The 26,497-nt window shown below is 43.1% G+C and overlaps 1 protein-coding gene across 1 annotated transcript in view; it reads right to left on the minus strand.

Annotated features, from left to right (window-relative positions):
* The window catches only part of AKAP13 (A-kinase anchoring protein 13), a gene marked incomplete at both ends in the record, with an annotated part of 114,402 nt that overhangs the window by 76,292 nt on the left and 11,613 nt on the right, over positions 1-26,497 (minus strand). The window contains 3 exons of the mRNA XM_080692887.1: positions 775-1,133; positions 11,162-11,298; positions 19,608-19,683. Of these exons, the coding sequence (XP_080549013.1) occupies positions 775-1,133; positions 11,162-11,298; positions 19,608-19,683 (572 nt within the window). The remainder of the gene's footprint in view (positions 1-774; positions 1,134-11,161; positions 11,299-19,607; positions 19,684-26,497) is intronic.

A 26,497-nucleotide genomic window follows, 5' to 3' on the forward strand; every position in this document is an offset into this window, starting at 1 on the left:
GACTGGGTCACACTTCAAAAAATCCCCAAGACTGCGTGACACATGGGAAAATACCAAGGATTTTATGGTGTGGCACGAGTCTCCACAGTCTCTCGAGGATTAAACACCGATAATCTAGACTTTATAAAGACTTTTTGCACTAAGACAGATGGCTTTAATTCTTGGGAAGCACTTTTCACATGTGTAAAGACTCTTAAGACTTTGTGTTTATTTCTTAATTGAACACTGACATGAAGCTGTTCCTTCCAGTATTTTTACTTTTTTTGTTTGTTTGTTTTAGTTACTGGGATTGACGCGGTGGGGGTTCTCCCTCCGAGCTACACCCCGGTCCTTTTTATTTTGAAACAGGGTCTTACTAAGTCCTATCTCAGCTTCCCCAACTACAAAGTTTTTAGTCACACCGTCACCACACCCAGCGCCCTCAAGTATTTTCTAGCTCATGGATTTCATTAACAAATCTGATAAGAATAAACATTACATGTATTAAAAACTCACTATATGCCAGTCCCATTTCATTATTACCAACATTCTGAATGGTAAAGTGGCTTGCAGGTGAGAACATGCAAGCTCAGAGCGGTCAATGACTTGCCCAAGGTCATCGGCATGGACACTGTGCAGCCGGAGTTTGCACATAGGTCTTTCTATAAAAATCCCAAAGCCTGTCTTAGTTATGACATGGAGCTTCCTAAAATCTTAGACCAACAGTAATAGCAAACCAGAAACGTCTCGAAAGCAAGCAGACACAGAGGCATGCAGAACGGGGTGCTGCCTCACCTCCGGTGGTTCATCTCGCCGTCGCTGGCCGCGTTCTTGCCAGGACCCCAGCTGTGCCTCCGGAACGGGGACAGAGAGCGCGTGGAGCTCCGCAGGATGGAGCAGCTCACGGGTACTTCGGTGATGCTGTCCATCTCCTCCTCCTCCATCTCCCCGGAGCCGGCCGGCTCGCTCTCGCTCTCGCGGCCCTCGGCCCCCACCCGGCCATCGGGGCTCTGCTGCTCTCTAGACCTGTTTAACTTTGAAATCGGAGGGAGGGACACATCACTGCCGTGAGAAGAATGTCGATCCAGGGAAGCTGTATCATCAGTCGAAGAACTGGATCCCATGATGTCACAGCCCAACTGTTCTTCCTCTGGCTGTCATGGAGAAAAAGCAGAGTTAAAACTGGAGGGACCGACGGACGGAGCAGATAGTCTTAGTCTAGACCAAGCCAAGGGCCTCATGGCTGAGTTGAGATGGGCAAGATCGACAATTGACGTCACCAGAATTTTTTGTTTTTATTTTTGTTTGGTACTAGGGCTTGAACCCAGAGACATTCTATCTCCAAGCGATATCCCCATCCCGATTTTCTTTCTTATTTGGAAACAAGGCCTACTAGGTTGGTGAGAGCCTTGCTAAGTGGCTGAGGCTGGCTTTGAACCTGCAATCCTCCTGTCTCAGCCTCCCAAGTACTGGGATTACAAGCACATGTCACCACGAATTTTTTTTTTTTTAAGTACAATTGCGTTTGGATTAAAGTTTCCTTGACTTCCTGTAAAGGAATGTTCTAGGCTACCTCTTTCTGTCATCTTACTAGAGGCATTACAGTAGAAGTTTATCAATTTTTTTTCTTTCTCTCCTTCCTTCCTTCCTTCCTTTTTTTTTTTTTTTTTTTTTGGTGGTACTGGGGTTCCTGGAAGCCCTTCTACCTCCAGGCTACACTCCCAGGCCTATTTTATACTTCTTTATTTTTGGAAACAGGGTCTCTTAAGCCAGTGAGGCTGGCTTCGAACCTGTGCAATCCTCCTGTCTCCACCTCCCAAGCGCGGGGATTACAAGCGTGCACCACCACGCCCAGCTTTTTAAAATTTGTAGACAGGAAAAAAATTATTAGGTCAATACCATCAACTGAAAGAAAACCATTTGCCACGGGGTTTCTGCTATATAAAAACTCTAAATTCATATTAACTTTAATTATTTTTCAAAAGCTTCAAATAAAACAAAGCAGTCTTTATGGTTGCAAAGATAATGTGGCCAAGTTAATATTTCAAGAGCAAGTGCATGGTTATTTTTAAGTGCCCTTTTTAAAAACACAGAATGCCGGGCGTGGTGGCGCACGCTTGTAATCCCCGCGCTTGGGAGGCGGAGACAGGAGAATCGTGCAGGTTCGAAGCCAGTCGTGCTGGCTTAAGAGACCCTGTTTCAAAATATAAAATAGGTCTGCGAGTAGCCCGGAGGTAGAAGGACTTCCAGGAACCCCAGTACCACCAAAAAAAAAAAAAGAAAGAAAGAAAGAAAGATAAATAAAAACACAGAATAGCTTATGACCCCACCTAAAATCAGCAAATACCACTACTATTGCTTCTTCTCATATGAAGCCAGATCACGGATAAAATCATCGGTACTGGCAATGGGGTTTTTGATAAAGTGATAATACTCTCCTGGCCAATTCTAGAGCCCAAGATAAAGTGTGCAATTTTGATCCTTGTAGGCTGACATTCTCTACTTGTTGAAAGACGCCCAAATGTATATGGATAGCGAGGGAAGTATGAAGAGCTGCTTGATTACCAGAGGTTATAGATGTGGGCGCTGTCTTAATATTTTTATTTTCCTGTGGTATTGGGGATGGAACCCAGGGGCATTCTAACCTCTTGGCTACATACCCACTCCTTTTTTTTTTGGCAGTATTGGGGATGGAACCTAGGGGCATTCTACTCCCAGCCCTATTTGGGAGTAGTATATTATTTTAAAATAAAATAACCAACTTTTTGAAATATTTTTTTGGGGGCACTGGGTATCGAATCTAGAGTCCTCCTATCTCCAGCCCTTTTTATTTTTTATTTTTAAACAGAGTTTGCGGAGGATCTTGCTCTGTTACTAAGGCTGGCCTTCAACCTGCATGCATCCTCCTCTTTCAGCCTCCCAAGTACTGGGGTGTGCACCACACACCTAGCTGTGTGTGTGTGTGTGTGTGTGTGTGTGTGTGTGTGTGTGTGTGTGTAGTTAAAGAGGGACTGATGTGACCATCTAAAGTGTTCCTATTAATGGGTCTAATCTCCAAAAGATGGGAACTGTGAATGGTCATAAATACCAACTTTAGAATACATACCCACTTCTAGAAGGTCCTCGCCTTTTCACTACACTGGGTGGAAAGTAGCCTTCTACACTATGTGTTCTCAGAACGTGACCTTCTTAGGAAGCAGGGTCTTGGCAGACGTAACTGGTTAAGACGAGCTCATACAAACTGCAGTAGGGTGACTTAGCAGGAGTGATGTCCTTTAAAGATGCAGAGGACAGAGAGCGGGAGAGGGCCACGTACGGACAGAAGTGGGGACCGGGCCGCCCGAGGCCTGCTGGTGCGCACTGGGAGTTCAGGAGCGAGGCCCGGGACAGGTTCCCGCAGAGCCGCCGGAGGAAAACAGCCCGTCTCGCATGGCCTTCAGGACCTCCAGACTCCACAACCGTGAGAAAATAAGTGTGCTGCTTTCAGCCGCCCAGTCCCTGGTCATCTGTTACAGCCGTCCCAGGAAATGAATGCTCTTAGCTGATTCTCAAAACAATACCAGGGGACAGAGTGGGTATAATGAGCTGGATCACAAGGACACCTTCAAAGGAAGCACAAGCTCTGAGGTACAGTTTCCATTTACCGTGTCGTCTCCTACAAGCGGGCCTCTCCCGGTGTGTGATGACTCACAGCCGGTGGCCGCGGTGCCTGTTCACACTGAACATCCATCTACCCTCAGGAGGGCGGCCATGAAAAATGACCTTGCAGTTTACTAACCTGAAACTCATGAAGCGAGCATCTACCGTTTTCGAAGACATAAACGCAAAATGGGAACATCTTTGATGATCTGTTCGAGCATTTTAAGAGAGAAGAGGTCTGTCTACAATACCTCTGCAATGGGACCTTTCCCCTGGCATGTGCTGGGGGATTTCTGCCGTGTGCTTTTAATGCTGGTCTCAGGGAAAAACAACCAAGGATTCTTCACGATATAGATATATATGTATATATATGTATAAATATATTAGTTTTGCATTCCTGATAAAAGAAGGTTCACAAAGTACAATACTCTTATATCAAGATATTTTTATTATATTATTCAACTCTTATTATGAGCTGGTGGCCATTTTTATGGCCATTTTTTTAAGGAAAAGCAGAACAAAATTCAGGAATATTGAGTCCAGCTATTAAACACTAAGGCGAATAGTTTTTAATTCTGGTTAAATCTAATGAAAGCTTTAATCTGGGCAGAGTGGCATACGCCTATAAGCCCACCACTTGGGAGTCTGAGACAGGCGAATTGCAGGTTTAAGACCAACCTCTGCAATTTAGTAAGAGTCTCAACAACCCTGCAAGATGCTGTTTCAGAAAAAAAAAGGTGGGAGCCGGGCGTGGTGGCGCACACTTGTAATCCCAGCATTCGGGAGGCTGAGACCTGGAGGATAACGGTTCACGGACAGCCTCAGCTACTTAGTAAGGCCCTCTGCAACTCAGTGAGACCCGGTTTCAAAATAAAGAATAAAAAATAGGGCAGGGGGTGTAGCTCAGAGGTCAAATGCCCCTGGGTTCTATCGCCAGATCCGCAAAAAAAAAAAAAAAAAGAAAAAAAAAGGTGGGGTCAGGGGTCAGGGGATTTGGGGGTATAGTTCAGAATGCCCCTGGGATTCAAGCCCCAATAACACACACACACACACACACACACACACACACACACACACACACACACCAGTTTGGGGGATTTTTTTTCCCATTTATAAATTAAAAGAAAACTAGAAAGGTATAGTCTTATAAATGGATGATCAAAACATAACTCAAGCCCCCCCCCCACTTAAGACATAGTTTGTAGATAAGGATATATTAAGAACAAAGAAGGGTAAAGAAGCAGAAGAGACTGCAGAGGCAGACAGAGATGGCGATGGCATGGGTGAGAGTTATATATGTATGTGAGGAATATGGGGGAGCTAAGACTGAGTGTATACCTGAGACTGACATAAATCCTCTCTCCCTCGAGCCTTCACGACTGCTTTTCCTACTGACTCTAGGGACACACAAAAAAAGTATCAGCTCTTTTGTTCTTGGAGTTTGTATAATTCCTAAAATCCTGCTTGCAAAGAGCGGGCCCTCCAGGCATAGGAAGCAGGTGTGTGGCGGCTCCGCGCCAGGCTGGGCAGGGCCTAGGTGGCCGGCAGCTGCTCGGGTGAGTGGCAGGGCAGAGCTACGGTGAGCTAAGGATGTGGGCCTGCACGATGCCAGGCAAAATAAACCAGGGAGACCTGAGTTATAAAATAGTTACATAGCCAACAACTCCTGAGAAGCTCTAAATAACAGGATGAGCTGCACCAACTCTTAGATTCTATTACTATTTTGAAATATGTAAACCTCGGATGGTGTAAAACAACTAGAACATAAATCTGAATGATGACTATTGGCTACCTGTCATGAGTCAGGCTTCATGCCACTTAGATATGTTAATCTTCTTAATCCCCATAACGATTTGATTTGATAGACATTCCCATTTTATAGAGGAGAGAAAATGAAGGGTCCGAAGCTTAAATAACAAACACAAGATTCTATTTTAGCTGGTCTGGGCTAAAAGCCAGGTGTACTTATATAAAAAAAGAAAACTCTTCTGATGATTCTAGGTACAGCTAAGATTGAATCTTAACACTACAAACCAGAGAGTTGTTATTCAAATATTTAAAAGCTGGGATGAATCTGCCTCCTAAAAGCACAAGTGAAAGCTAGCAGTCTTTTGAAGGAAACCCTCGAGACTGGTGGTAGGAACCGGTTTCCTGCAGAAAACAGGACAGGACACAGGAACAATCACCAGATAAACGTTCATACGTCACGCTTCATGCAGAGCAAACACACTTCGGCTTAGCAGAACCCCATTACAAAAGTGAACAGCAAGTCATAGACTGGGGGACAACAGTTGCAAAACGTGAACCCAATAAAGGAAAGGTATTCAGAGTATGTATAGAATGCCACTTCTCAAAAGCAGCAAACCAGGCGATTTTTTAAAATAGGCAAATATTTGAGCACAGACTCGATAAGAAAGGATGCATGAGCTGCCAGGGAAGACCCAAAAATGTTTTTTTAAACACTATTAGTTATCAAGGAAATGCAAATCAAAACCATAGCTATTTGAAATGGACACAAAAAATGCTAAAATGAAAATATACAGCTGGGCATGGTGATGCGCGCTATTTATCCAGTACTTGGGAAGCTGAGACAGGGTTGAGGCCAGCCTCAGCAACTCTATGAGGCCCTCCCCAACTTACTAAGACCCTGTTTCAAAAATAATATAGAAGCCAGGTTTGGTGGCGCACACTTGCAATCCCAGCATTTGGGAGGCTGAGACAGGAGGATCGCGGTTTTCGGCCAGTCTCAGCTACTTAGTGAGGCCCTTGCAATTCAGTGAGATCCTGAATAAAGAATAAAAAATAGGTCTGGGGGTGTAGCTCGGAGGTAGAATGACCCTAGGCTCCATCCCTAGTACCGAAGGGAAAAAAAAATAGGGCTTGGGTAGCTCAGAGATAGAATGATTCTGGGTTTAATCTCCAGTTCACAACACACACACACACACACACACACACACACACAGGATATGTATCAACTAGAATTCTCATATATCACTAGTGAGAATGTAAAATGATTTAGGAAAAAAAAACAAACCATTTTTTCCCTTCCTCCCTCTGTCTGCCCATCCTTCCTTCCCTCCCTGTAGTGGACACTGGACCCAGGAGCGCTCTACCACTGAGCTACACCCGCGCATCCCCAGCCCTGTTTATTCTGAAACGAGGTCTCACTAAATTGCCAAGGCTGGCCTTGAACTCTCAATTCTCCTGCCTCGGTCTCCTGAGTTGCTGGGATCACAGGCATGCATCACCATGCCAGCCAAAGTCAGCTTCCTATAACACCGAACCCACATCTACTAGGTAATCTGACAATTCCACTTCTAGGAATTTGCTTGAGACATGATATTAACTAGATCCTATTTACTAACATGATAGGGAGAAAAATGGTTGTCTCTGGAATGTCTGAATGAAAACTGTCTGGGAAGGGGACAAAGGGAAACTTTCCAAAGTGGTGTTAACTCTATGTCCTGATGTGGCTGTTACAAAGGTGAATAAATGCATTTATCAAGAGTCACGGGCCGGGCGTGGTGGCGCATGCTTGTAATCCCCGCGCTGGGGAGGCTGAGACAGGAGGATCGCACGGGTTCGAAGCCAGCCTCAGCTACTTAGTGAGGCTCTCAGCAACTCAGTGAGATCCTGTTTCCAAATGAAATATATAGCCCCTGGGTTCCACCCCCAGTACCACCAAAAAAAAAAAAAAAAAAAAAAAAAAAAAAAAAAAAAAGAAAAGAAAAAAGAAAAGAAAAAAAGAAAAAAAAGAATCACTGAACCCTTACAACTGCACATTTAGTGTATGTAAATTTTACCAACAAATGAAGGCCAACTACAGAGAAAAATCAAATTCTAAGTACTTACAGGGGAAGTATACTGACATATTTGTAACTTATTTTGAAATGCATCAAAAAGACCTTAGGCAGACCATCGGGTAGACAAAAAAATAGAAACACAGGTAATAAAACAATGCAATAAAAGTTAATTGTAGAATCTGGCAGGTGGACAGAGTGGTGCTCTCTGCACAATTCGATTTTTCGACATGTTTCTGTGATTTATTTAATTTTGGGTGGTACTAGGGACTGAACCTAGTGGCATTCTGTCTCTGAGCTATACCCCCAGCCCTCTTTATTTCCTGAGACAGGATCTTCCTAAGTTGCTGAGGCTGGCCTCAATCCTGAGATCCTCCTGTCTCATTCTTCCAAATACTGGGATTCCAGGCATGCATCACCATGATCGGCTTCTGTTTGGCTTTCTTAACCAGAGTGACTCTATGTACATAAGATATATGTGTGTATAAAGAAGTATAAAATTATATAGACTATTTATATACAGAGAAATATAAAAACTGCTACATACTTTATATGTAATTACTATGCCTGAAGGAATCAGGCCAAAATATGAGTCCTTTAATTTCCACTAGCTTATATACCCAATTTTTATTATTATTTATTATGCCACTCAAGGTATTCCACGATGTGCCTTTAAACATCTACCAGACACCAGAGCACTTAATGCACTTAGGTACAATATTTTATCTAAGAATGTTAGCCTCATCAGGAGAGCCTAGCTCATGTATATGTTTTATGATCACACCTTGCCTCTCAGCTGGTGCCATAAAAGCATCCCAGGATTTCTCCTCACTTTAAAAACAAGATGTGAAATGTGTGCTGCTGATCTAAGTAAAAGAAAGGCCTGAAGAACCAGCAAAGTCTTAAGGCTGGACACAAAGCTCCTAACACTCACTGAAGGGCCACGTTTACGGGGGGCACACTGAGTAGAAAAAGACATGGCTGGGGGTAAGAGTTCACGACACACGCTCCAGGCTGCGAGCCCAGCCACAAGTGGCTGCAGGAAGTGACCTAATGCACTGCTCATGGCTCACAGAAAAGGATGTCGCAATGTCTTGCCCACAGATTATTTTTTTAGAGGACGGAGGAGGGGAGGGCTAGCCCCTGGGAAGAAATGAAAACGTCCTGTGTTGCACAGAGCACGTGTGGAGGGCCACTGAGGAAGACTTTTAAGGAAGCGGTGGGTGGCCTGTCCACCGGGGCTACGCTTCTATATAAACGCAGGCTTCAGAGCACAGTTTTGGAGACCGAGAGCACATGAAAGCCTGAAAGGATTAGAGAGTCCGGCCCGGGTGTAAATCCCAATTCGGTTACTCAATTGCTCGGTAATTTGGGTGAAACATCTTTACCAATCAGAGCCTCTACGCCCTCAGGGTAAAAAGAGTATAAAACCACCTGCGTCTCAGGATGGCTGAGCACATGAAATGATATCAAGTACAGAAATAATTCCTTCAGCATCTTGTGTATAGTAAGCACTTTGCCTCCCTTGTTTTCCTTCCACAAGTAATAAGCACTTGGTTTTATTAATGTTAACAAACAAAAAATAAAGAAAAAAAATTACTGCAAAGCCTCTCTCGGTCACAAACCACTTTGGCATAGTACCAGCAAGCATTTCTTACTGAAGACTCTGTGTGTGTGTGTGTGTGTGTGTGTGTGTGTGTGTGTGTGTGTGTGTCACTGCAGACTGAACGGGGCGTTCTACCACTGAGCTACACACCCTTAGCCTTATTTTTATTTTGAGACAGGGTCTTCTCCAAGTTGCTGAGGCTGCCCTGAGCCCGCAATCCTCTTGTCTCAGCCTCCCTAGCACTGGGAGTACAGAGATGCATCACTATACCTCGCCGAAGACGATTCAGTTTTTTAAAAAAAGATTTACTGCTATGATTTTCAAGCCTAAACAAATGTTCAACAAACCTCCATGAGTTCATGACCCAGCTGTGGTCATTATTAATGGTCACTATTAATATCCATCTTAAAGCTGGACTTCAGGGATACAATCCAATGTGTTCATCTCAGACAAAAGCAGTGTATTTAGAAACCTGTAAATTCACAATCTGGGGGGAATAAAAGTTCTTAGAATTAAAATCTCAAAGGTAGTGAAAATTACCCAAATTCTGATATTTAAAAAGAACACATTAGTTTTCCACTTCCTAAATAACTTCAGGGAAACAGGGAAAGGTCAATTTTTGCAGTGTGTGAAGATTTTTTTTTTTTACTTCAAAGAATCCCTTGGGTCAAAATACTATGAGTAAGCCGGGACAAAACTAATGGGACAGGAGGATCTCAGGTTCGCAGCCAGCCTCAGCTACTTAGCGAGGCCCTCTGCAACTTAGTGAAACCCTGTTTCAAAATACAGAATAAAAAATAGGATAGGGCTGGTGATGGAGCTCAAAGGTAGAATGAGCCTGGGTTCAATCCCCAATACTGCAAAAACAAAACAAAACAACAACAAACAAACAAAATGACATAAAACCTGATTAACACTATAAATCCTTCAAAGGACCTTGGGAAAGAAAGACAAAAGAACCAGATGACGGGGGCTAGGGCAGGCCACAGCAGAACACAAGAGCCACTGGACAAAAACAGAGAAAATGATACACAGGAGCGGAGTCTGGTGGCGTACACCTATAATTCTAGTACTTGGGAGGCTGGGACAGGAGGATTAGAGGTTTGAGGCCAATGTGTGCTAAGTTAGTGAGACCCTGTTTCAAAATAAAAAACAGAAAGAACTGAAAATGTAGCTCACTGGCAGAGCACCTCTGGGCACACAGGGTCCATTCAGAGGCTTCAGTGTGTTGCAGACCAGAATTCCAGAACTTTATGCCGCCGATCAATCGTATGACTTCTAAACACAGGATCATCGTGCCATCTCGGATAACCTAATCACCTGCCAGCACAGCTGCTCAAGCTATCTCAGAACCAGAAAGAGCAGTCTTCGCAGCTGCCCCATGCTGCCGACCCTGCGCCCCTTCACTATTTAGCAAACCACGTGCGGCGTTCAGTGGGCGCTATCCCTGCTGCCTGTGCCCCGGGGAAGCCCTTTATTCCTCATAGGGTCAAAAACAGGGAAAAACAAACCCAAGCAAAAGACAGCAAGTGCCTCCATCCCTCCTCCCTTAGACAACCTCAAATTAAAATTATATGGCAACTCGAACTGATTCATGCGGATGGCTTTTCCCCAGGAAGGACGCTTGGATTCCCTCGCAGAAATCTACGGAGTTCAATTAAGCAGGGGATGAAAAGGGTGATATCACCGGGCTCGGCAGCGAGCCTCAGGCCTCAACACATTAACCAGAAATGACTCGATGGTTAGTTTATACGCATGACATCAGGCCGTCTGAGCTGCAGTCCCTTCCTGCCCGGGGAAGAGTGTTGACTCTCCTCCGATTTAATTCATTTTAAGGGAACGTCCAGGCTTCTCAGTTTCAACGCAAGCTTCAAAACTTGTAGGTCAACAGCTACAATTCTGCAGAAAACTAATTTGGCCAATGTTTTTTTGGGGAGCCCTGGCGATCTGGCATTCCAGCCTTCAAAAGCCAATGTTTACACTTCTCTGATCGCAAGTGAGGCCTTTGAGGGCTAGCTGGAACACAGCTGACCAGCAGGAGTCAATGTTAAGGGGAGCCGCGGGCACAGGCGAAAGGAGGCGGTGAAGCGAGCCGAGGAGGGCATCCCTGGGCAGGAACCCGAGGCAGGGGCCGTACCTTGGAGAAGATGATGCTGTCCATTTCGTCGCTGGGTGAGTGAAAGAGGTCAGAATCGCTCCCGGATCCTCGCTGCAGCGCATCTTGTTTTGAGCCGCACTTTCGGTTCAGTCCAACATCCAAGAAGTTCTCACATTCTGAAACAGAAAATTCAATCGGCACTTTATTTTTTTCCCCTCTGTATCTTTCTAAAATTCTTATCGGTACATTGTATTTATACATCTTACTGGGGTACAAGATGTTGGAGGCATACACGCACACAGCACCCAATAAGCAGCACTTTAAAAAAATCACTTTCAGCCGGGCGTGGTGGCGCACGCTTGTAATCCCAGTGCTTGGGAGGCTGAGACAGGAGGACCGCGGCTTGTGAACAACCTCACCTCTACCTAGTGAGGCCCTTCAAAACTTAAGTGAAACCCTGTTTCAAAATAAAGACTTAACAAGACTAGGGGTATAGCTTGGAGGTAGAATGCCCTGGAGTCTATTCCTAGTACTACAAAAAAAGAAAAACCACTTTCTTTTCTCTTTTCTTTCTTTTATTTTTTATTGTTTTTGTGGTACTGGGGATGGAACCCAGGGGTATTCTACCTCCGAGCCATACCCCCTGCCCTATTTTTTATTCTTTATTTTGAAACCGGGTCTCACTGAGTTGCAAAGGACCTCACTAAGGAGCTGAGGCTGTCCGAAAACTGCGATCCTCCTATCTCAGCCTCCCAAATGCTGGGATTACAGTAACTAGCATTTTTCTTTCTTGCCTATCCATCTTCTTTTTTTTGGGGGGGGGGACATTTCAGATGGAGCCCAGGGGTATTCTGTCTGAGCTACACCCTCAGCCCTATATTATTTTTTATTTGGAAACAGGGCCTCACTAAGTCACAGAGCGCTTTGCTAAGTTGCTGAGGCTGGAGAGCCACCACATTGGTCCCCTTCCTTCTTTCCTGTCAGAGATGGAGAGGCTAGAGGAACACAGTCAACCGAGGAGCGCTCAGCTCTGTACTGCAGCTCAGCTGGGCACAGTTACTAGAGGCCATTCCTAAGTTTGCCGTGTTTATGTACGGCAGAAGAATACGATGACTTAGAACCATATCCTACCTAGATGCTAATGTTCTCTGGCTGGTAGTAGTAGAACTATTTTCTTTTTCCATCAAGATTTAATTTTCATGACTAAGAAATTATTTGATAAGAGTCTGTAGACAAGTTCTTTCTGGAAACTTATCTTTTCAAAATAGTGGTATAAACAGAAAGAGACTCGGGCCCGGCAGTGCCAGCCTCGTAATCCGTGCTTGGGAGGCCGAAACAGGAGGATCAGAGGTTCGCTGCCCGCCTCAGCAGGTCAGTGAGGCTCTCAGCAACTTAGTGAGACTCTGTTTCCAGATAAACCATAAAATAGGGCTAGGGATGTAACTTGGAGGTAAAATGCTTTCTGGGTTCAAACTCCAGTACAAGAAAAAATGGGGGAGGGCAAAGAAGGTCATCTTAACAGGCCTATCAGCATTAGGCAGATCAGTATTAAACTTATGGGTTCTACTCAGTAGCGAAGCTTAACTATCCTGCCCTTGAATACCTTATTTTTAAGTGGGAAAATAAAGCACTAAAATAGAGAAATGCAAACTCTAGGATTTGTTTTCAGTTCAATGCGTAGGATGGGGACTGGCTATATGGGGAGACTTTCCTGGCAGAACTATTACCCTGGTCTGAGGAAGAATCCTCAAGCCTTAGTATCTTGAAATTAGCAAACGCTTTAACCTATTCTCTCCTATTTACGTTGTAAACAAAAGGATCACAGGACCAGACAGTTTTGGATGGTGAAACCAAGAGCATGAAGAGTACTTAGCAGGAAGTACTGGCCTCCTTGAAGGAGTTCTGAAGATAGCGTCAATGCTTCTCATGCTAATGAGTGTTTTAATGTGCTAAGTGGACGGACACAGAAGCACACTCTATCAAATCTGCAGGCGACACACAGTGACTCGGGACAGCAGAAAACCCGGCGACCCAGAGTCTCAGGACAACTCTATCCCGAAGTTGTTGGTGGAAAGCAAATTCAGGAGAAGCTGAAAATATAAGGTGATGGCAAAACAAGGCAGGTACCAGAATCCTTACAGACGGTCCAGTCACTCGTGCTATCCGCACCACACCAGACAGGACTGTTCTATCTAAATTAGCACCCTGATAAACAAAATGTGTCCGTGGAAAGGAGCTCGCTCTAATGGAAACATGAAATGCATTTAGCTTGTGGAGAAGCTTGAAGAAATTGTGCCTAAGGACAGTAGCAGCTTCACGCTGGGCTCTCCCAGGGGCAGAACAATGACCACTCAACTTAGTGTGAGCTGCAGAAGGTCACTGTCACCTGGGCTTTGGGGCAGCTTCATAAAGTAATAAAGCTACTTCACCAGGAGGGATGGAACAGAGCCTATGTCGAGATACTACAGAAAAGAAGCTGGGCGTGGTGGCCATGCCTGTAATCCAAGTACTTGGACAGGAGAATCGCAGGCCAACAGCAATTTAACAAGATCTTGTTGTAAAATAAAAAGAGCTGGGAGTTGTAGCTTGGAGGGAGGATATCTCTGGTCCAACCCCTAGTACCAGGAAAAAAAAAGACCTAATAGAATAACAGAAAAGATGTCTCCATAGATGGAGACGTATGGATGAACCAGATAACTCCTACACTTCTTTTGATTCTTAGATTCTATACTTCAACGATGGTGTATATGTGTGTATGTGTGTTGTGGGTAGGGAGGAGACAGAGATAATGGGAAGAAATATCTATATTAATAATTAATAGTTCATATCAATATTTTTTTTTTTTACTCTGGACCATGCAGGTAAGCTTTGAGGAAGAAGTAATTGAGTTGGTATAGGTACAGAATTATAGAAAGAATGCCACAGAGGCCGGGCGTGGTGGCGCACGCTTGTAATCTCAGCATTTGGGAGGCTGAGACGGGAGGATGGCGGTTCGCGGACAGCCTCAGTTACTTAGTGAGGCCCTCTGCAACTCAGTGAGACCCTGTTTCCAAATAAAAATATAAAAAAGGTCTGAGAGTGTAGCCTGGAGGTAGAAGGGTTTCCAGGAACCCCAGTACCACCACAAAAAAATAAAAAAAGGGCAGGGGGTGTAGCTTGGAGGTAGAATGCCCCTGGGTTCCATCCCCAGACCTGAAGAGAGAGAGAGAGAGAGAGAGAGAGAGAGAGAAAAGAAAAAGAATGTCACAGGAAGCGAGGCAGGGGTATGGATTCATCTGAAAAAAGTTTTAGTTAAAAGAAAACTCCTCTTAGACTGTTTCAGCTGTGTTAATTCAGTGGGAAGAGGCCAGCCTCTAAGGCACGGGGCAGTGTGGGTTTTCTGGAGTCATTCTTCCCCCATAGAGCATATGATTAACTTAGGTGGAGTTGGTGATCTTCCAATTCCTTCCCCTTTTCTCACTTGGAAAAATGAAAAACTCCACACTGTGGTTGAGGGGAAAGAGAGGGCTGGCCAAGGAAAGAAAGGGCTGTCACAGCAACCAGGCTGCGCCGCCAGCGTCCAGCTGGCAGTCAAACAGACCACGGCCGATTCCAGACTGGAAAACAACCCGGCTCCAGGGCTTCTAATGGTAAATCCACAGGCAGATCCAGAGTCAGCCTCGGGAGGAAGCCCCCTCCCCAAATAAATCCAAGCCAGCACAAGGGGCTGCACGCCATGTCTGGGCTAAGAGGAGTTCACTGTGTGAGGTCCTGCTGGTCGCTGGGGTGGGGAGGGAGCGGGAAGGGTGGGGGGAGCCCCCGTGGATGGGGGGTTCGTCAGGGCAGAGCTAATCTGTACCTCTGTCGTTCGTGCCCCTGAATTTTCAAAATTAATGAAATCTTTCCTTTCTTCCTACATCCCCCTTCCTAGTGGAAAACGTGGGCAACATATCAAAATGTACACAGGAGCCAAGAGCACCGATTTTAGAGTCAGATAGCACGGTTTAAATCCACGTCTGAGGCCGGGCGTGGTGGCGCACGCTTGTAATCCCCGCGCTTGGGAGGCTGAGACAGGAGGATCACACGGGTTCGAAGCCAGCCTCAGCTACTTGGTGAGGCTCTCAGCAACTTAGTGAGACCCTGTTTCCAAATAAAATAGAAACTAGGTCTGGGAGTATAGCCCGGAGGTAGGAGGCCTCTGGGTTCCACCCCAGTGCCACCAAAAATAAATAAATAAATAAATAAATAAATAAATAAATAAATAAATAAATAAATCCAGGTCTGACTACGTATTAGAACAAAGATTCCAGGCAGAAAGTAACTTAATCCTTCTAGGTCTCCACTTCTGGTCCAGTGAAATGGAATGACGAGTATCTCCCCATGTGACAGAAATAATTTATACATGTAGTAACCAGAACGCTAGTCCTCAGCACCCAGCAGGTGTGTGATATGCATACCTAACGAAGTTCAGACTTCATTAATCTTTCATTTTTTGAGTCTCTGTGGTACTGGGGATTGAATCCAAGCTGCTTAACCACTGAGCTATACTTCCCAGCCATTTTTATTTATTTTGTTAGATTTTTGAAATAGTGCCTCCCTAAGTTGCCTAGGCTGGCCTCAAACTTGTGATCCTCCTGCCTCAGCCTCCTAAGTACTAAGACCTCAAGTGTGCACAGATATGGCCGGATTAATGTGAGATCCTTTGAATGTTTGGATGACAGTAACCTGAAGGCGGGGCCGGCAGGAGCACATCTTGTTTTGTATCTCATGTACATCTGAGCCATTTGTCCTTTGAAAAGCTGGCAGATCGCTAGGTCTGGGGGGGCGCATCCCTGTTATCTACGTATGTGTGAGGCTGAGACAGGAAGATCTCGTGTTTGAGGCCAGCCTCAGCCATCAGCAAGAATCTGAGCAACCCAGCAAGACACTGTTTTCAAATAAAAATAAAATAGGACTGGTGATCTTATTTATTATTTATTTATTATTATTTACCATTTATTGTTTTAATAAATTATTTATTTATTTATTATTATTTACTATTTATTGGTGATAGGATCTTATCAGTCCTATTTAGCTCAGAGGTAAAACACCCTCGGGTTCAATCCCCAGTACCACACACATAAAAGAGCAAGCTGATCATGTATTTTTAAAAATACTACCTAGTTATTGAGGTTTAAAATGACAAAGTCAGGCACCACAGAGCAATGTTTCAGTCCGTGATGGGCAGCCCGTGATATGACAATATCTACCATACAGCCCAGCTGGGCAGCAGGCTCCTCCATCTCCCCCATCTAGGTTTGCCAAGTCTGATGTCTGCACAGCAGTGAGATCACCTAATGACACCATCCTCAGAAGGGATCCTTGTCTTCAAGCCACAAATCATTGCATGTCCTAACAAATTAGAGTTGGAAGAGGGTAGGAAGGCAACTCAGCAACAGACACTGGGCTTCGAACCAGGCTCATGATGGTCTTATTTTGTATTTTTCTAGTATTAAAGTATGCAAAGTGATTTTTTTTTTTTTTTTGGTGGTACTGGAGGTAGAACCCAGAGGCTTTCTACCTCCGGGCTATACTCCCAGACCTATTTTCTATTTTATTTGGAAACAGGGTCTCACTAAGTTGCTGAGAGCCTCACTCAGTAGCTGAGGCTGGCTTTGAACCCGTGCGATCCTCCTGTCTCCGCCTCCCAAGCACGGGGATTACAAGCGTGCGCCACCACGCCCAGCTGCAAAGTGATTTTAAAGGGTATTTTCATCTTGTTTTAGTACTGGGGGACTGAGCCCATATGCATTCTAACTCCAAGATACATTCCCAGCCCTTCTTTGTTTCTAAACATGGCCTCAATAAATTGCAAAGGATGGCCTCAAACCTGAATCCTCTTGTCTTAGCCTCTCAAGCACTAGGAGTGCAAGCATTTACGACCATGCCCTGCTTTTATTTTTTATTTTTTTAAATTTATTTTATTGAAAGTAAATATTATACATTTAATCTGTATTTGGTGCCCCCCCCCGTTTCCCTTCCCCCCTCCCGATACTTAATACCCAGGCTAACCTTGCTATATTCGTACTTTTACACCTATTTGGAAATAGCCCCTCATCAATCAAGTTCAGCCTCCTTCCTCTCTTAGTTTTCCATTCAAACTTTGCTGAGATTTCCCTTCCTTTATCTGGAGTCCCTCTAGTATCCCCAGTGCTCACTCGTTTGGGCATATTAGAGGAAACATATGTCCCTTCTCTTTCTGTGTTTGGCTGATCTCACTTAACATAATGCTTTCCAGCCCTTTCCATCTTCTTACAAAACAATACACCAAGATGATATGATGATAGTAAACGTTTATGCTCCAAATGTGAATGCAGCCACGTTTGTAAAACAAACCCTTCAGGACATCAGATCTCAAATAGACCCAAACACAAATACGCCTCTCACACCACTGGATCGATCTTCAAGGCAAAAGTTGACTCTTCAGAACTAAAGAAAACTATAAACCAAATGGACCTAATAGACATATACAGAACATTTCATCCAGAAACTACAGAACACACATTCTTCTCAGCAGCCCGTGGAACCTTCTCCAAAATAGATCACATCCTGGTACGCAAAGAAAGCACCAGCAAATCAAAAGATGTAATATAATTCCTTGCATCTTTTCAGACCATAATGGAATTAAAGTAGAAATCAACAACAGGAAACTCAAAAGAAACTATGCAAATACGTGGAGACTGGACGATACACTACTGACTGATGAGTGGGTAAGGGCAGAAATTAGGGAAGAAGTAAAGAAATTTTTGGAAATAAACGAAAACAGAGACACAACTTACCAAAGTCTCTGGGACACCATGAAGGCAGTATTAAGAGGAAAGTTTATTGCATGGAGTGCCCACATAAGAAGGACTCAGAATCACCAAGTTCAGACCCTATTGGCACAACTCAAGGATCTAGAAAGATTGCCCTGCTTTTAAACGATTTGATCTCATTTGGTTTAACTCTATGGCTCTCATGAGAAAGTGTTGATACTTTAAGTTATTTTGGTACCGAGGATGGAACCCAGAGGGATTCTACCTCCAAGTTATACCCCCAATCCTATTTTATTTCTTATTTAAAAACAGGGTTTAAGTTGCAGAAGGCCTCGCTAAGTAGCTGAGGCTGACTTCAAACCTGTGATCCTCCTGTCTCAGCCTCCCAAGTACTGGGATTGCCAGCATGTGCCGCCATGCCCAGCTGAGAAAGTGTTTATTAAAGTAAAAGAAAGAAACCTGCCAGACAAAGTATATGCCTGGGATTCACACACAAAAAAATTTTCTAAAATAAGAATCTCAGTTCTGAAGGTCAGAAGCCTAGTTCAGACCTCAGATTTTTGTCATGTTGAAGTTTAAAAATAACCACCCTAAAAACACCAAACCCAGCTGGGCAAGGTGATACACTCTTGTAATTCCAGCATTTGGGAGGCTGAGACAGAAGGATCGCGGTTCATGGCCAGCCTCAGCTACCCTGTTTCACAGTACAGAATAAAAAATTGGGCTGGGGGTGTAGCTTGGAGGTAGAATGCCCCTGGGTTCCGTCTCCAGTACTGTAAAGGAGGAGGGGAAAAAAAAATACCAAACTCAGAATGCGTTCACTTAACAGGATTCATTTAGCAGCTGCAAGTACTGCCAATGAACAGACAACTAACCCACCATGTCAGGCACAGGACAGCCTCCAGCGAGGCAAGTCAGTAACAATTTCAGACCATGGAGAACACAGACATCGGGAACACACCTAATGCCAGTCTCAGAGAGTGAGTCTGGACCAAATGCTGGGAACCCTAAAGCCACAGGCCACGCGTCGTGTCATTAATAAGTAAAGTACCCAAAGCACTTCACCTCCAATTGTTACTAATACCTCCTAGGTGCTTAAGGAAGAGACACAATTTCTTATAATCCCACAGAGTGATGCTTCTCACGTTGGCTCTCCAGGAGGATAAGCAAAGGAGCGAAGGAAGATCCCGAAGCCCACGCCCTGCCCAGCACAGAAGAACCAGAATCGCTGGCTGGAACCCCGGGAGCCTTCTACCTCCAAGCCGTACCACCCCTAGACCTATTATTATTATTTTATTCTTTATTTTGAAACAGAGTCTCACTAAGTTGCGGAAGGCCTCACTAAGTAGCTGGGGCTGGCTGTGAACCACGATCCTCCTGTCTCAGCCTCGCATGCACGGGAATTCCAAATGTGCACCGCCATGCCCGGCTAGCAGTATATTTCTTTTATAAAGTCTGCTCGCCCCAAAAATTCCATTGTGCAACTAAAAATCATAAATCACAGGGTTGGGCCCTAATAATATATGTTTATAACTTTATCAGACTCTGCAAGCTCAAATCACCTGCATTCCTTCCCTCCTGCATAAACAGGTGAAGGAGGGGGAGAGCTCTACATCAAATGATGGCTATTCGAGTGGGACTCTGGCTCCAGGAAAACGGACATTTCAGATGCAGTTATTCAAGCAAATAGGCAATGGAAAGTCTCGGCTCACCTGGGCCCTGCTTGGAAGCCAGAAGGGACGCCGCACCGGGGCATGGCTCTATTGTACACCAGCTTTCTCGGTTTATCTAGAAAAGAAAAAACAGTTTGTTTCAGACAGTGAAGTAAGGAGGGAAAATTTCGTAGCTGCAGAAAATTTATCTACTGTGCAAATACTACTCCTTCTTTCTTTATTGCGAGGTTGGCAGAATTATGTCAAGGAAAAAGACAAAACCTTCTCAGTACAACCAAGACAATATTCACTCGAGCCTCGATGAAGAAGCCATAGAGGCGGCATGCAAAGGCAGCAGGGAAAGAGGTACACGAGGGGAGGCCACGAGGACAAGGATGAAATAGCAACAGCTGACACACAAAGATGACCAAGCATTAAAAACATATGTGTACGTGATGACCAAGCATTAAAAACATATGTGTACGTGAAGTCCTGTTTTACAAGTTGAAAAATATACAAATATCTTTAGAATACAAAATAATTCCTTTTTTTTTTTGGGCAGTACTGGGGATGGAACCCAGGGGTACTGTACCTCTGAGCTACACCCCCGGCCCTATTTTTTAGTCTCTCTCTCTCTCTTTTTTTAGGTTTTGAATCAGGGTCTCACCGAGTTGCGAAGGGCCTCGCTAACCAGTCTCTAATTTAAGAATAACTATACACCAGGTATGGTGTTCAGGTTATATAGGTATCATCTTGTGGAATCATCACAGTAGTTACAAGGAGTTTGTGTTTGCTTTTTTTCATCCAAAGAAAGAATGAAGTTGGGTGTGGTGGTACGTTTCTGTAATCCTAGTACTTGGGATGCTGAGACTGGAAGATCGCAGGTTCGAGTACAGCCTCGGCAATATAGTGAGATTCTCAGCAACCAAGCGAGACCATTGCCAAATAAAAACTAAAAAGGGCTGGGAGTGTAACTTGGAGGTACAAGGTTCAATTCCCAGGACCACGAAAATAAAAATATTATGAGCTCAGAGAGGTTGCTAAGGCACTAAAGAACAGAGATAGCATGGGAATTCAAAATTGTGTGATTCTAAAGAGCAAATATATCAGCTTCCCCCAAACTAAGTATTTTTACAAAACTTAGCCTTTGCAATTCCCAGTCACCTTACATCATAACCCTCTACTTTTATTTATTTTTGGGGGGTGCTACGGGGGATGGAACCCAGGGTCCTTCTACCTCCAGGCTACATTCCCAGACCTATTTTATATTTTATTTGGAAACAGGGTCTCTTAAGCCAGCTGAGGCTGACTTCAAGCCTGTGCGATCCTCCTGTCTCAGCCTCTCAAGCACAGAGATTACAAGCGTGCGCCACCACACCCGGCTTTAACCCTCTACTTTCATTAACTTTAATATAACTTTCAAAATTACCATTAAATATTTCAACACTCCTCTCTCAATAATTGATAAAACAAGCAGACACAATACCGGCAAAGATATAGAAAAAATTAGATATTAAGTCATTTGATTAGCCTACACATACAAAACTCTCTACCCAACGTGGAACTAAATGCACATTATTTTCAAGTGCATACAGAATATTTATAATTGTATGGCATAAAGCAAATCAAGATGAATAAAACCTACAAATCCTCAAAGTATTCTCAAATCATACTCTAGAGAAAAAAGCATCAAATCAGAAAACAAAAAGCACCTGGGGAAACCCCAAACATCTCAGAAGTTTAAAAAAGAAACTTTTCCAAATACCCCATGGATCAAAAAAAATTAAGAAAAAAACCGAAAATATTGTGAATCGAATATAAGTTTAAATGCTACGTATAGAAATTGGTGGGAACAACTAAAGCAGTGCTTAGAACAAGGTCCAGAGCATTAAGCACCTGTGTTAGAAGAGTCTCTAATCAGTAATCTAAGCTTTCCTCTTAAGAAACTAGAAAGAGAAATTAACCCCAAACAAGTAGGATAAAGAAAAACAGAGAAGTCAATGAGATACAAAACAGAAAAACCCTATATATACTGAAAAGATAGTAATGAAATATTATAAGCTTTACTGTAAAAAAAAATCATCAAATTAGATGAAATGGAAACATCTCATGAAACTACATCAGACACCAAAATTCACTTGAGCAGACATAGGTAACTTTAATAGTCTTCTTCATAGTTTAAATTCATAGTTTAAACACTTTCCTACAAGAAATATTCCAGGTCCCAATAGCTGCAGTAGTGAGTCCCACCAAACTACCAAACATTTAAGGGGAGAAAAGTACAAATTCTCTAAGACCTGTCATAACAAGTACAAGAGAAGGCTACAGTGCACAGTTTGCGTCATGAGCCCAGCATCCCCGACACAGCACTCAGAGAAAGATGTAAGAGAAACGTGGATCGATGCTTCGATATTACTCGGGAACGTAAATACAAAATTCCTGAACAAAATTTTGCGTACATCAAATAAAGTGATATAGGAAGATTAATACGTTGTGAGGCAGTAGGTTAATCGCAAGAATATAAGGTTAGGTTAGCATTCAAAAATAACAATGTAGGCCTCCAATTTGCTAACTAATGGTTATCCATACATAAAAAGAACTTGGTAAAATTTAACCTATATTCATGATAAAGCATTAGGAACAGAAAGGAAATTTCCACCTTCTACAGAATATCTGCTAAAATCTCACGACACCACGTGAATGGTGAAGAGAGTCAATGTCTCCATCTGAGATAAGAAACAAGACACAGACGCTGGCTCTTGTCACATCTAACTCAACATCATCCCGGAGGGTCTGCTCAGTGTAGAAAGAGAAAACTCACACACCTGGGGAGGAAAATATAAAACTTTATTCACAGATGGTGTGATTATCTACGTAGAAAAATCCTCCCTTGGGAGGATCTACAAAGATGCTACAGGAATAAATAATTTGAGAAGGATCCCAAAGTCAGAGTCCATACCCCCCACTCCCAAATGAATACTAGGTCTGCATACTAGCAATGAGCCATTTAAAATTAAAATTGAAAGTAAAAGCTTTACAGTAGCATCATGAAATGTTAAATAAGGGTAATTTTAAGAGAACATGAGCAAGACATGTGCTCTAGAACGGTTGAGAAAGGATCCTGGTCAGCCTCAGCTACTTAGTGAGGCCCTCTGCAACTTAGAGAGACCCTATTTGAAAATAAAGAATAAAAAATAGGGTTGGGGATGTAGCTTAGAGTTGGAATGCCCTGGGTTCAATCCCCAGTACTGCAAAATAATAATAATAATGATAATAATAATAATAATAATAATAATAATAATAATACAGAGAGAAGTAATGCTTCTAGGTTAGAAAATCCATACTTGTTGTTAATTCTCCCACAAAGCAATATAAGATTTCAAGCCTTAACATAAGAGCTACATTAATCAAACCAGTGTGGTGCTGCTATAAAGACACTGACCTGCCAATGGAGAAGAACAGAGAATCCACATATACAGAGGTTCATTGACTTTGATAAAGATGTCAAGGCGTTTCGACGGGGCAAGAGTAGTCTTATGCACAAATCGCATCCAACAACTGGATTGGCATACGTAAACAAATACACACAAAATCCTCCCAACTGCCAAACCTTATACCACCCATAAAAATGAACTCAAAACTGATCACGTACAAAAACATTAGGGCAAATGATATGAAACTTCCAAAGAAAACATAGAATATTTTGAGTTAGACAAAAATTTAGTAGACAGTCCATATAAAGCAGCCTGAAAAAATCAGACAAATTCATCTATATCAAAATCATTACGAACTTGCTCCTCAAAAATCATTAAGATAAATGAAAATATAAACCAGATAGGAAGAAAATGTTGATACAACATCCATCTACTAAAGGTCTCTAACCAGAACATTAAAATAAAAAAATTTAAAAACTCCTCTTACATTGCAAAATATGTTTAAAGGGGTGAAGGACATGAATAAACATAAAAAAGATATAGAAATGGCAAATAAGGGCAGGAAAAAAATATCTAAAATTGTTACTTAACAGGAAAATGAAGAAGTCGTAAGAAATACAAGTAAGTACATGTCCAATAGAAGAGCTAAAGGTAAAGAATAATAAAAGCCAACTAGATGTTAAACACATGAAACAATGCGAAAATAGGATGTTTTGCAGTACTTTATTTTATTTTTTATTTATTTATATTTATTTTTATTATTTATTTATTTTATCTATTTTATTTATTTATTATTTATTTTTGCAGAACTTTATTTTAAAATAGGGTCTCACTGAGTTGCAAAGGACCTCCGTAAGTAGTAGCTGATGCTGTCCACGAACCACGATCCTCCTGTCTCAACCTGAACAAAAATACTTCTGAGAGAATGCAAAATAGTACAGCCCCTTTGAAGAACAGCCTAGCACTTTACATACAGTACAATATCCCACTTATGGGTATTTTACCCAAGAAAAATAAAAACCCTGCCCAGGCTGGCTCCGATTTTATAGAATTATGCCTTGGCTGATGGGCCCCTGCTCTGTTTTCACTGCTTGCCCACTGGGATTAACCGTGCTGTGAACACCTGTACACACGTTTTTGTGGGGACATATGTTTTCGATGCTCTTGGGTACAATATCAAGGATTGGAAGTGCTGGGCTACGCATTGCATATGTTCAAATCTTGAGAAACTCCTGGGCTGTTTTCCAAAGAGGCTTCATTCTTTGGCAATTTCTTCACATCCCTGCCAGAATTTGCTTTTGTTTATCTGTGTTTTTTTTTTTTTTTGGTAGCCATCATAGTAAGTATGACCTTCTATCTAGCTCCAACTGTGATTTTCTTTTAAAACAGACAATTTTTAATCTATTGGTTAGGTTCTAGGAAGGAAGATCCTATGAAGATGTTCGTCACACTCAGTTTTGCTTCCGTCCTTCTATTAAAAAAAGGAAAGCTATGATAAATACCTTTTATGTATCAAACAATGCAAAGCCTTAGAAGAAGAAGTAGTAAGTGAACTCATCCTCAAAGAACTGAGTTTATATAAGAGATCTGAAAATGTGAGGCCAGCAAGCTCTCTGCAGCATCTTACACTGGGGGCACTGACATGTGTGTTGACATGTTCGATGTGCCCTGCCTGTATCTAACGCAGAGAGGGCTGGGAGTGCCGTGGGACACGAGAGATCTGTGTTGCGGGCATCTTTGGTCAGACAGCAGATGTCACAGAGAGGCAGGGGCCAGGAAATTCATATTCATTCTTTTCCCCTCATTCATATCCATTCATTCTCATTCTCTCTCTCTCTCTCTCTCCCTCCCTCCCTCCCTCTCTCTCTCTCTCTCTCTCTCTCTCTCTCACACACACACACACACACACACACCCTAGAAGCCAGAGAGCTCTGGGAGATTAGCATTTTCCTTTAGTTAAGGAAGAGGGCCTAAGTGGGAAGGCATGTCCATTGTGCCAAATGTTGCAGAGAAAAAAAAAAAAAGATTAAAAAATTACAAGTTGTAACTGAATTTGGCTATTGTGTGGTTTCTGGTGGGCAGGTGAGAGCAGAATTAAGATGGCCATGTTTACTTATATTTACAGATTCCTGGTCCTTTAACATTGATAAAGTACCACCACACAGATCTGACCTTTTTACAGCCCTGTGGGAAGGCGGGTTATCATAAACACCAGCAGCAGCAGCATCACAGTGTCGGGGATGGAAGCCAGGGCTCCACATGTTGGGAAATGTTGTACCGCTGCTCTGTACCCGGAGGTCCTTGCGTTGCCATTTTAGAGACTCAGCGAGGGTTGGTGATGTGAGAAGTGTCCTTGTGTGTCAACTATACTGTCGTCGTCGGTTGCTTTTCTCAAAAGACAGCCCACTTCTTGAGAACAGAAGCCCGTTTTTCCTTCCGTGAGTCCCCACTGAGCACTGTGAGAGGTTCATGGCGGAGGCCTAACGAGCAATCTTGGAATTTGTTATCCCCAGTGATTCTGAAGAAAATTAAAAGCCAGAGTCTTTAGGATTACAACTGCCTTAACTAGATCCACTCACAATTCTGAGGAAAAACAAGGTGGAAAATTTGGCCAAACTACTAATAGTTCGGTGGTGTCTACACGCAGCGAGGACCTGGGGTTTCTCACACCCCCTGTTCACCTGCCCCTCAAGTGACTCCTCTTCTTCTTTAATTGGCTCCAGAGTCAGCGATAATTGTTTAGACAATTTTTAATATCGATACCGAGTTAAGTGTGGCAAGGTGTATTTAATACTATTCTAGGAACAATTTGCTGGAAGACGATGAGACTGTTTAATTTAGATAAAAATATCGAGAAAATAAAATATTTAATACTACTCTAGGAACAATTTGCTGGAAGACGATGCCACTGTTTAATTTAGATAAAAATATCTAGAAAATAAAATATATTAAAATAAAGCAAACAAAGGCCAAGTGTGGTGGCACACGCTTCTAATCCCAGTACTTGGGGGGCTGAGACAGGAAGATCACAGGTTCGCCGCCAGTCTCAGGTTCTTAGTGAGATCCTCTGCAACTTAGTCCCTATTTCAAAATAAAAGAATGAAAAATCAGGCTGGGAATGTGGCTTGGAGTTAGAAAGCTCTTGGGTTCAATCCCTAGTACTACAAACAAACAAAAAAAATTTTAAAGTAAAACCAGTATTGAAAAATAGTAAATGTCCCGGGACTCAGGCCTTCTAGAGAAACACTAGAGAAAGACTGGGAAGCGAGCCCAAGAAGGCTTCCTCAAGGTATCACACTCTCGGCTCCAGCGTGGCCCAGTCGGTGATGGAGGACCACTGCAGACTCGGCACTGCAGAGAAACAGGTAGGATGAGTAAAGCGTGTCCTGACTGCCGTCTGCACCACAGGTCCACAGTTTAGACATCTGAGAGGTATACCTTTCAGTTATAAATGTGGTTTTTTTTTTTTGCGGGGGGGGGGGGGGACAGGGTCTCTTAAGCCAGTGCGGCTGGCTT

The sequence above is a fragment of the Muscardinus avellanarius genome (genome assembly GCF_963383645.1).
Source record: "Muscardinus avellanarius genome assembly, chromosome: 3".
Classification (NCBI taxonomy): Eukaryota; Metazoa; Chordata; class Mammalia; order Rodentia; family Gliridae; genus Muscardinus; species Muscardinus avellanarius.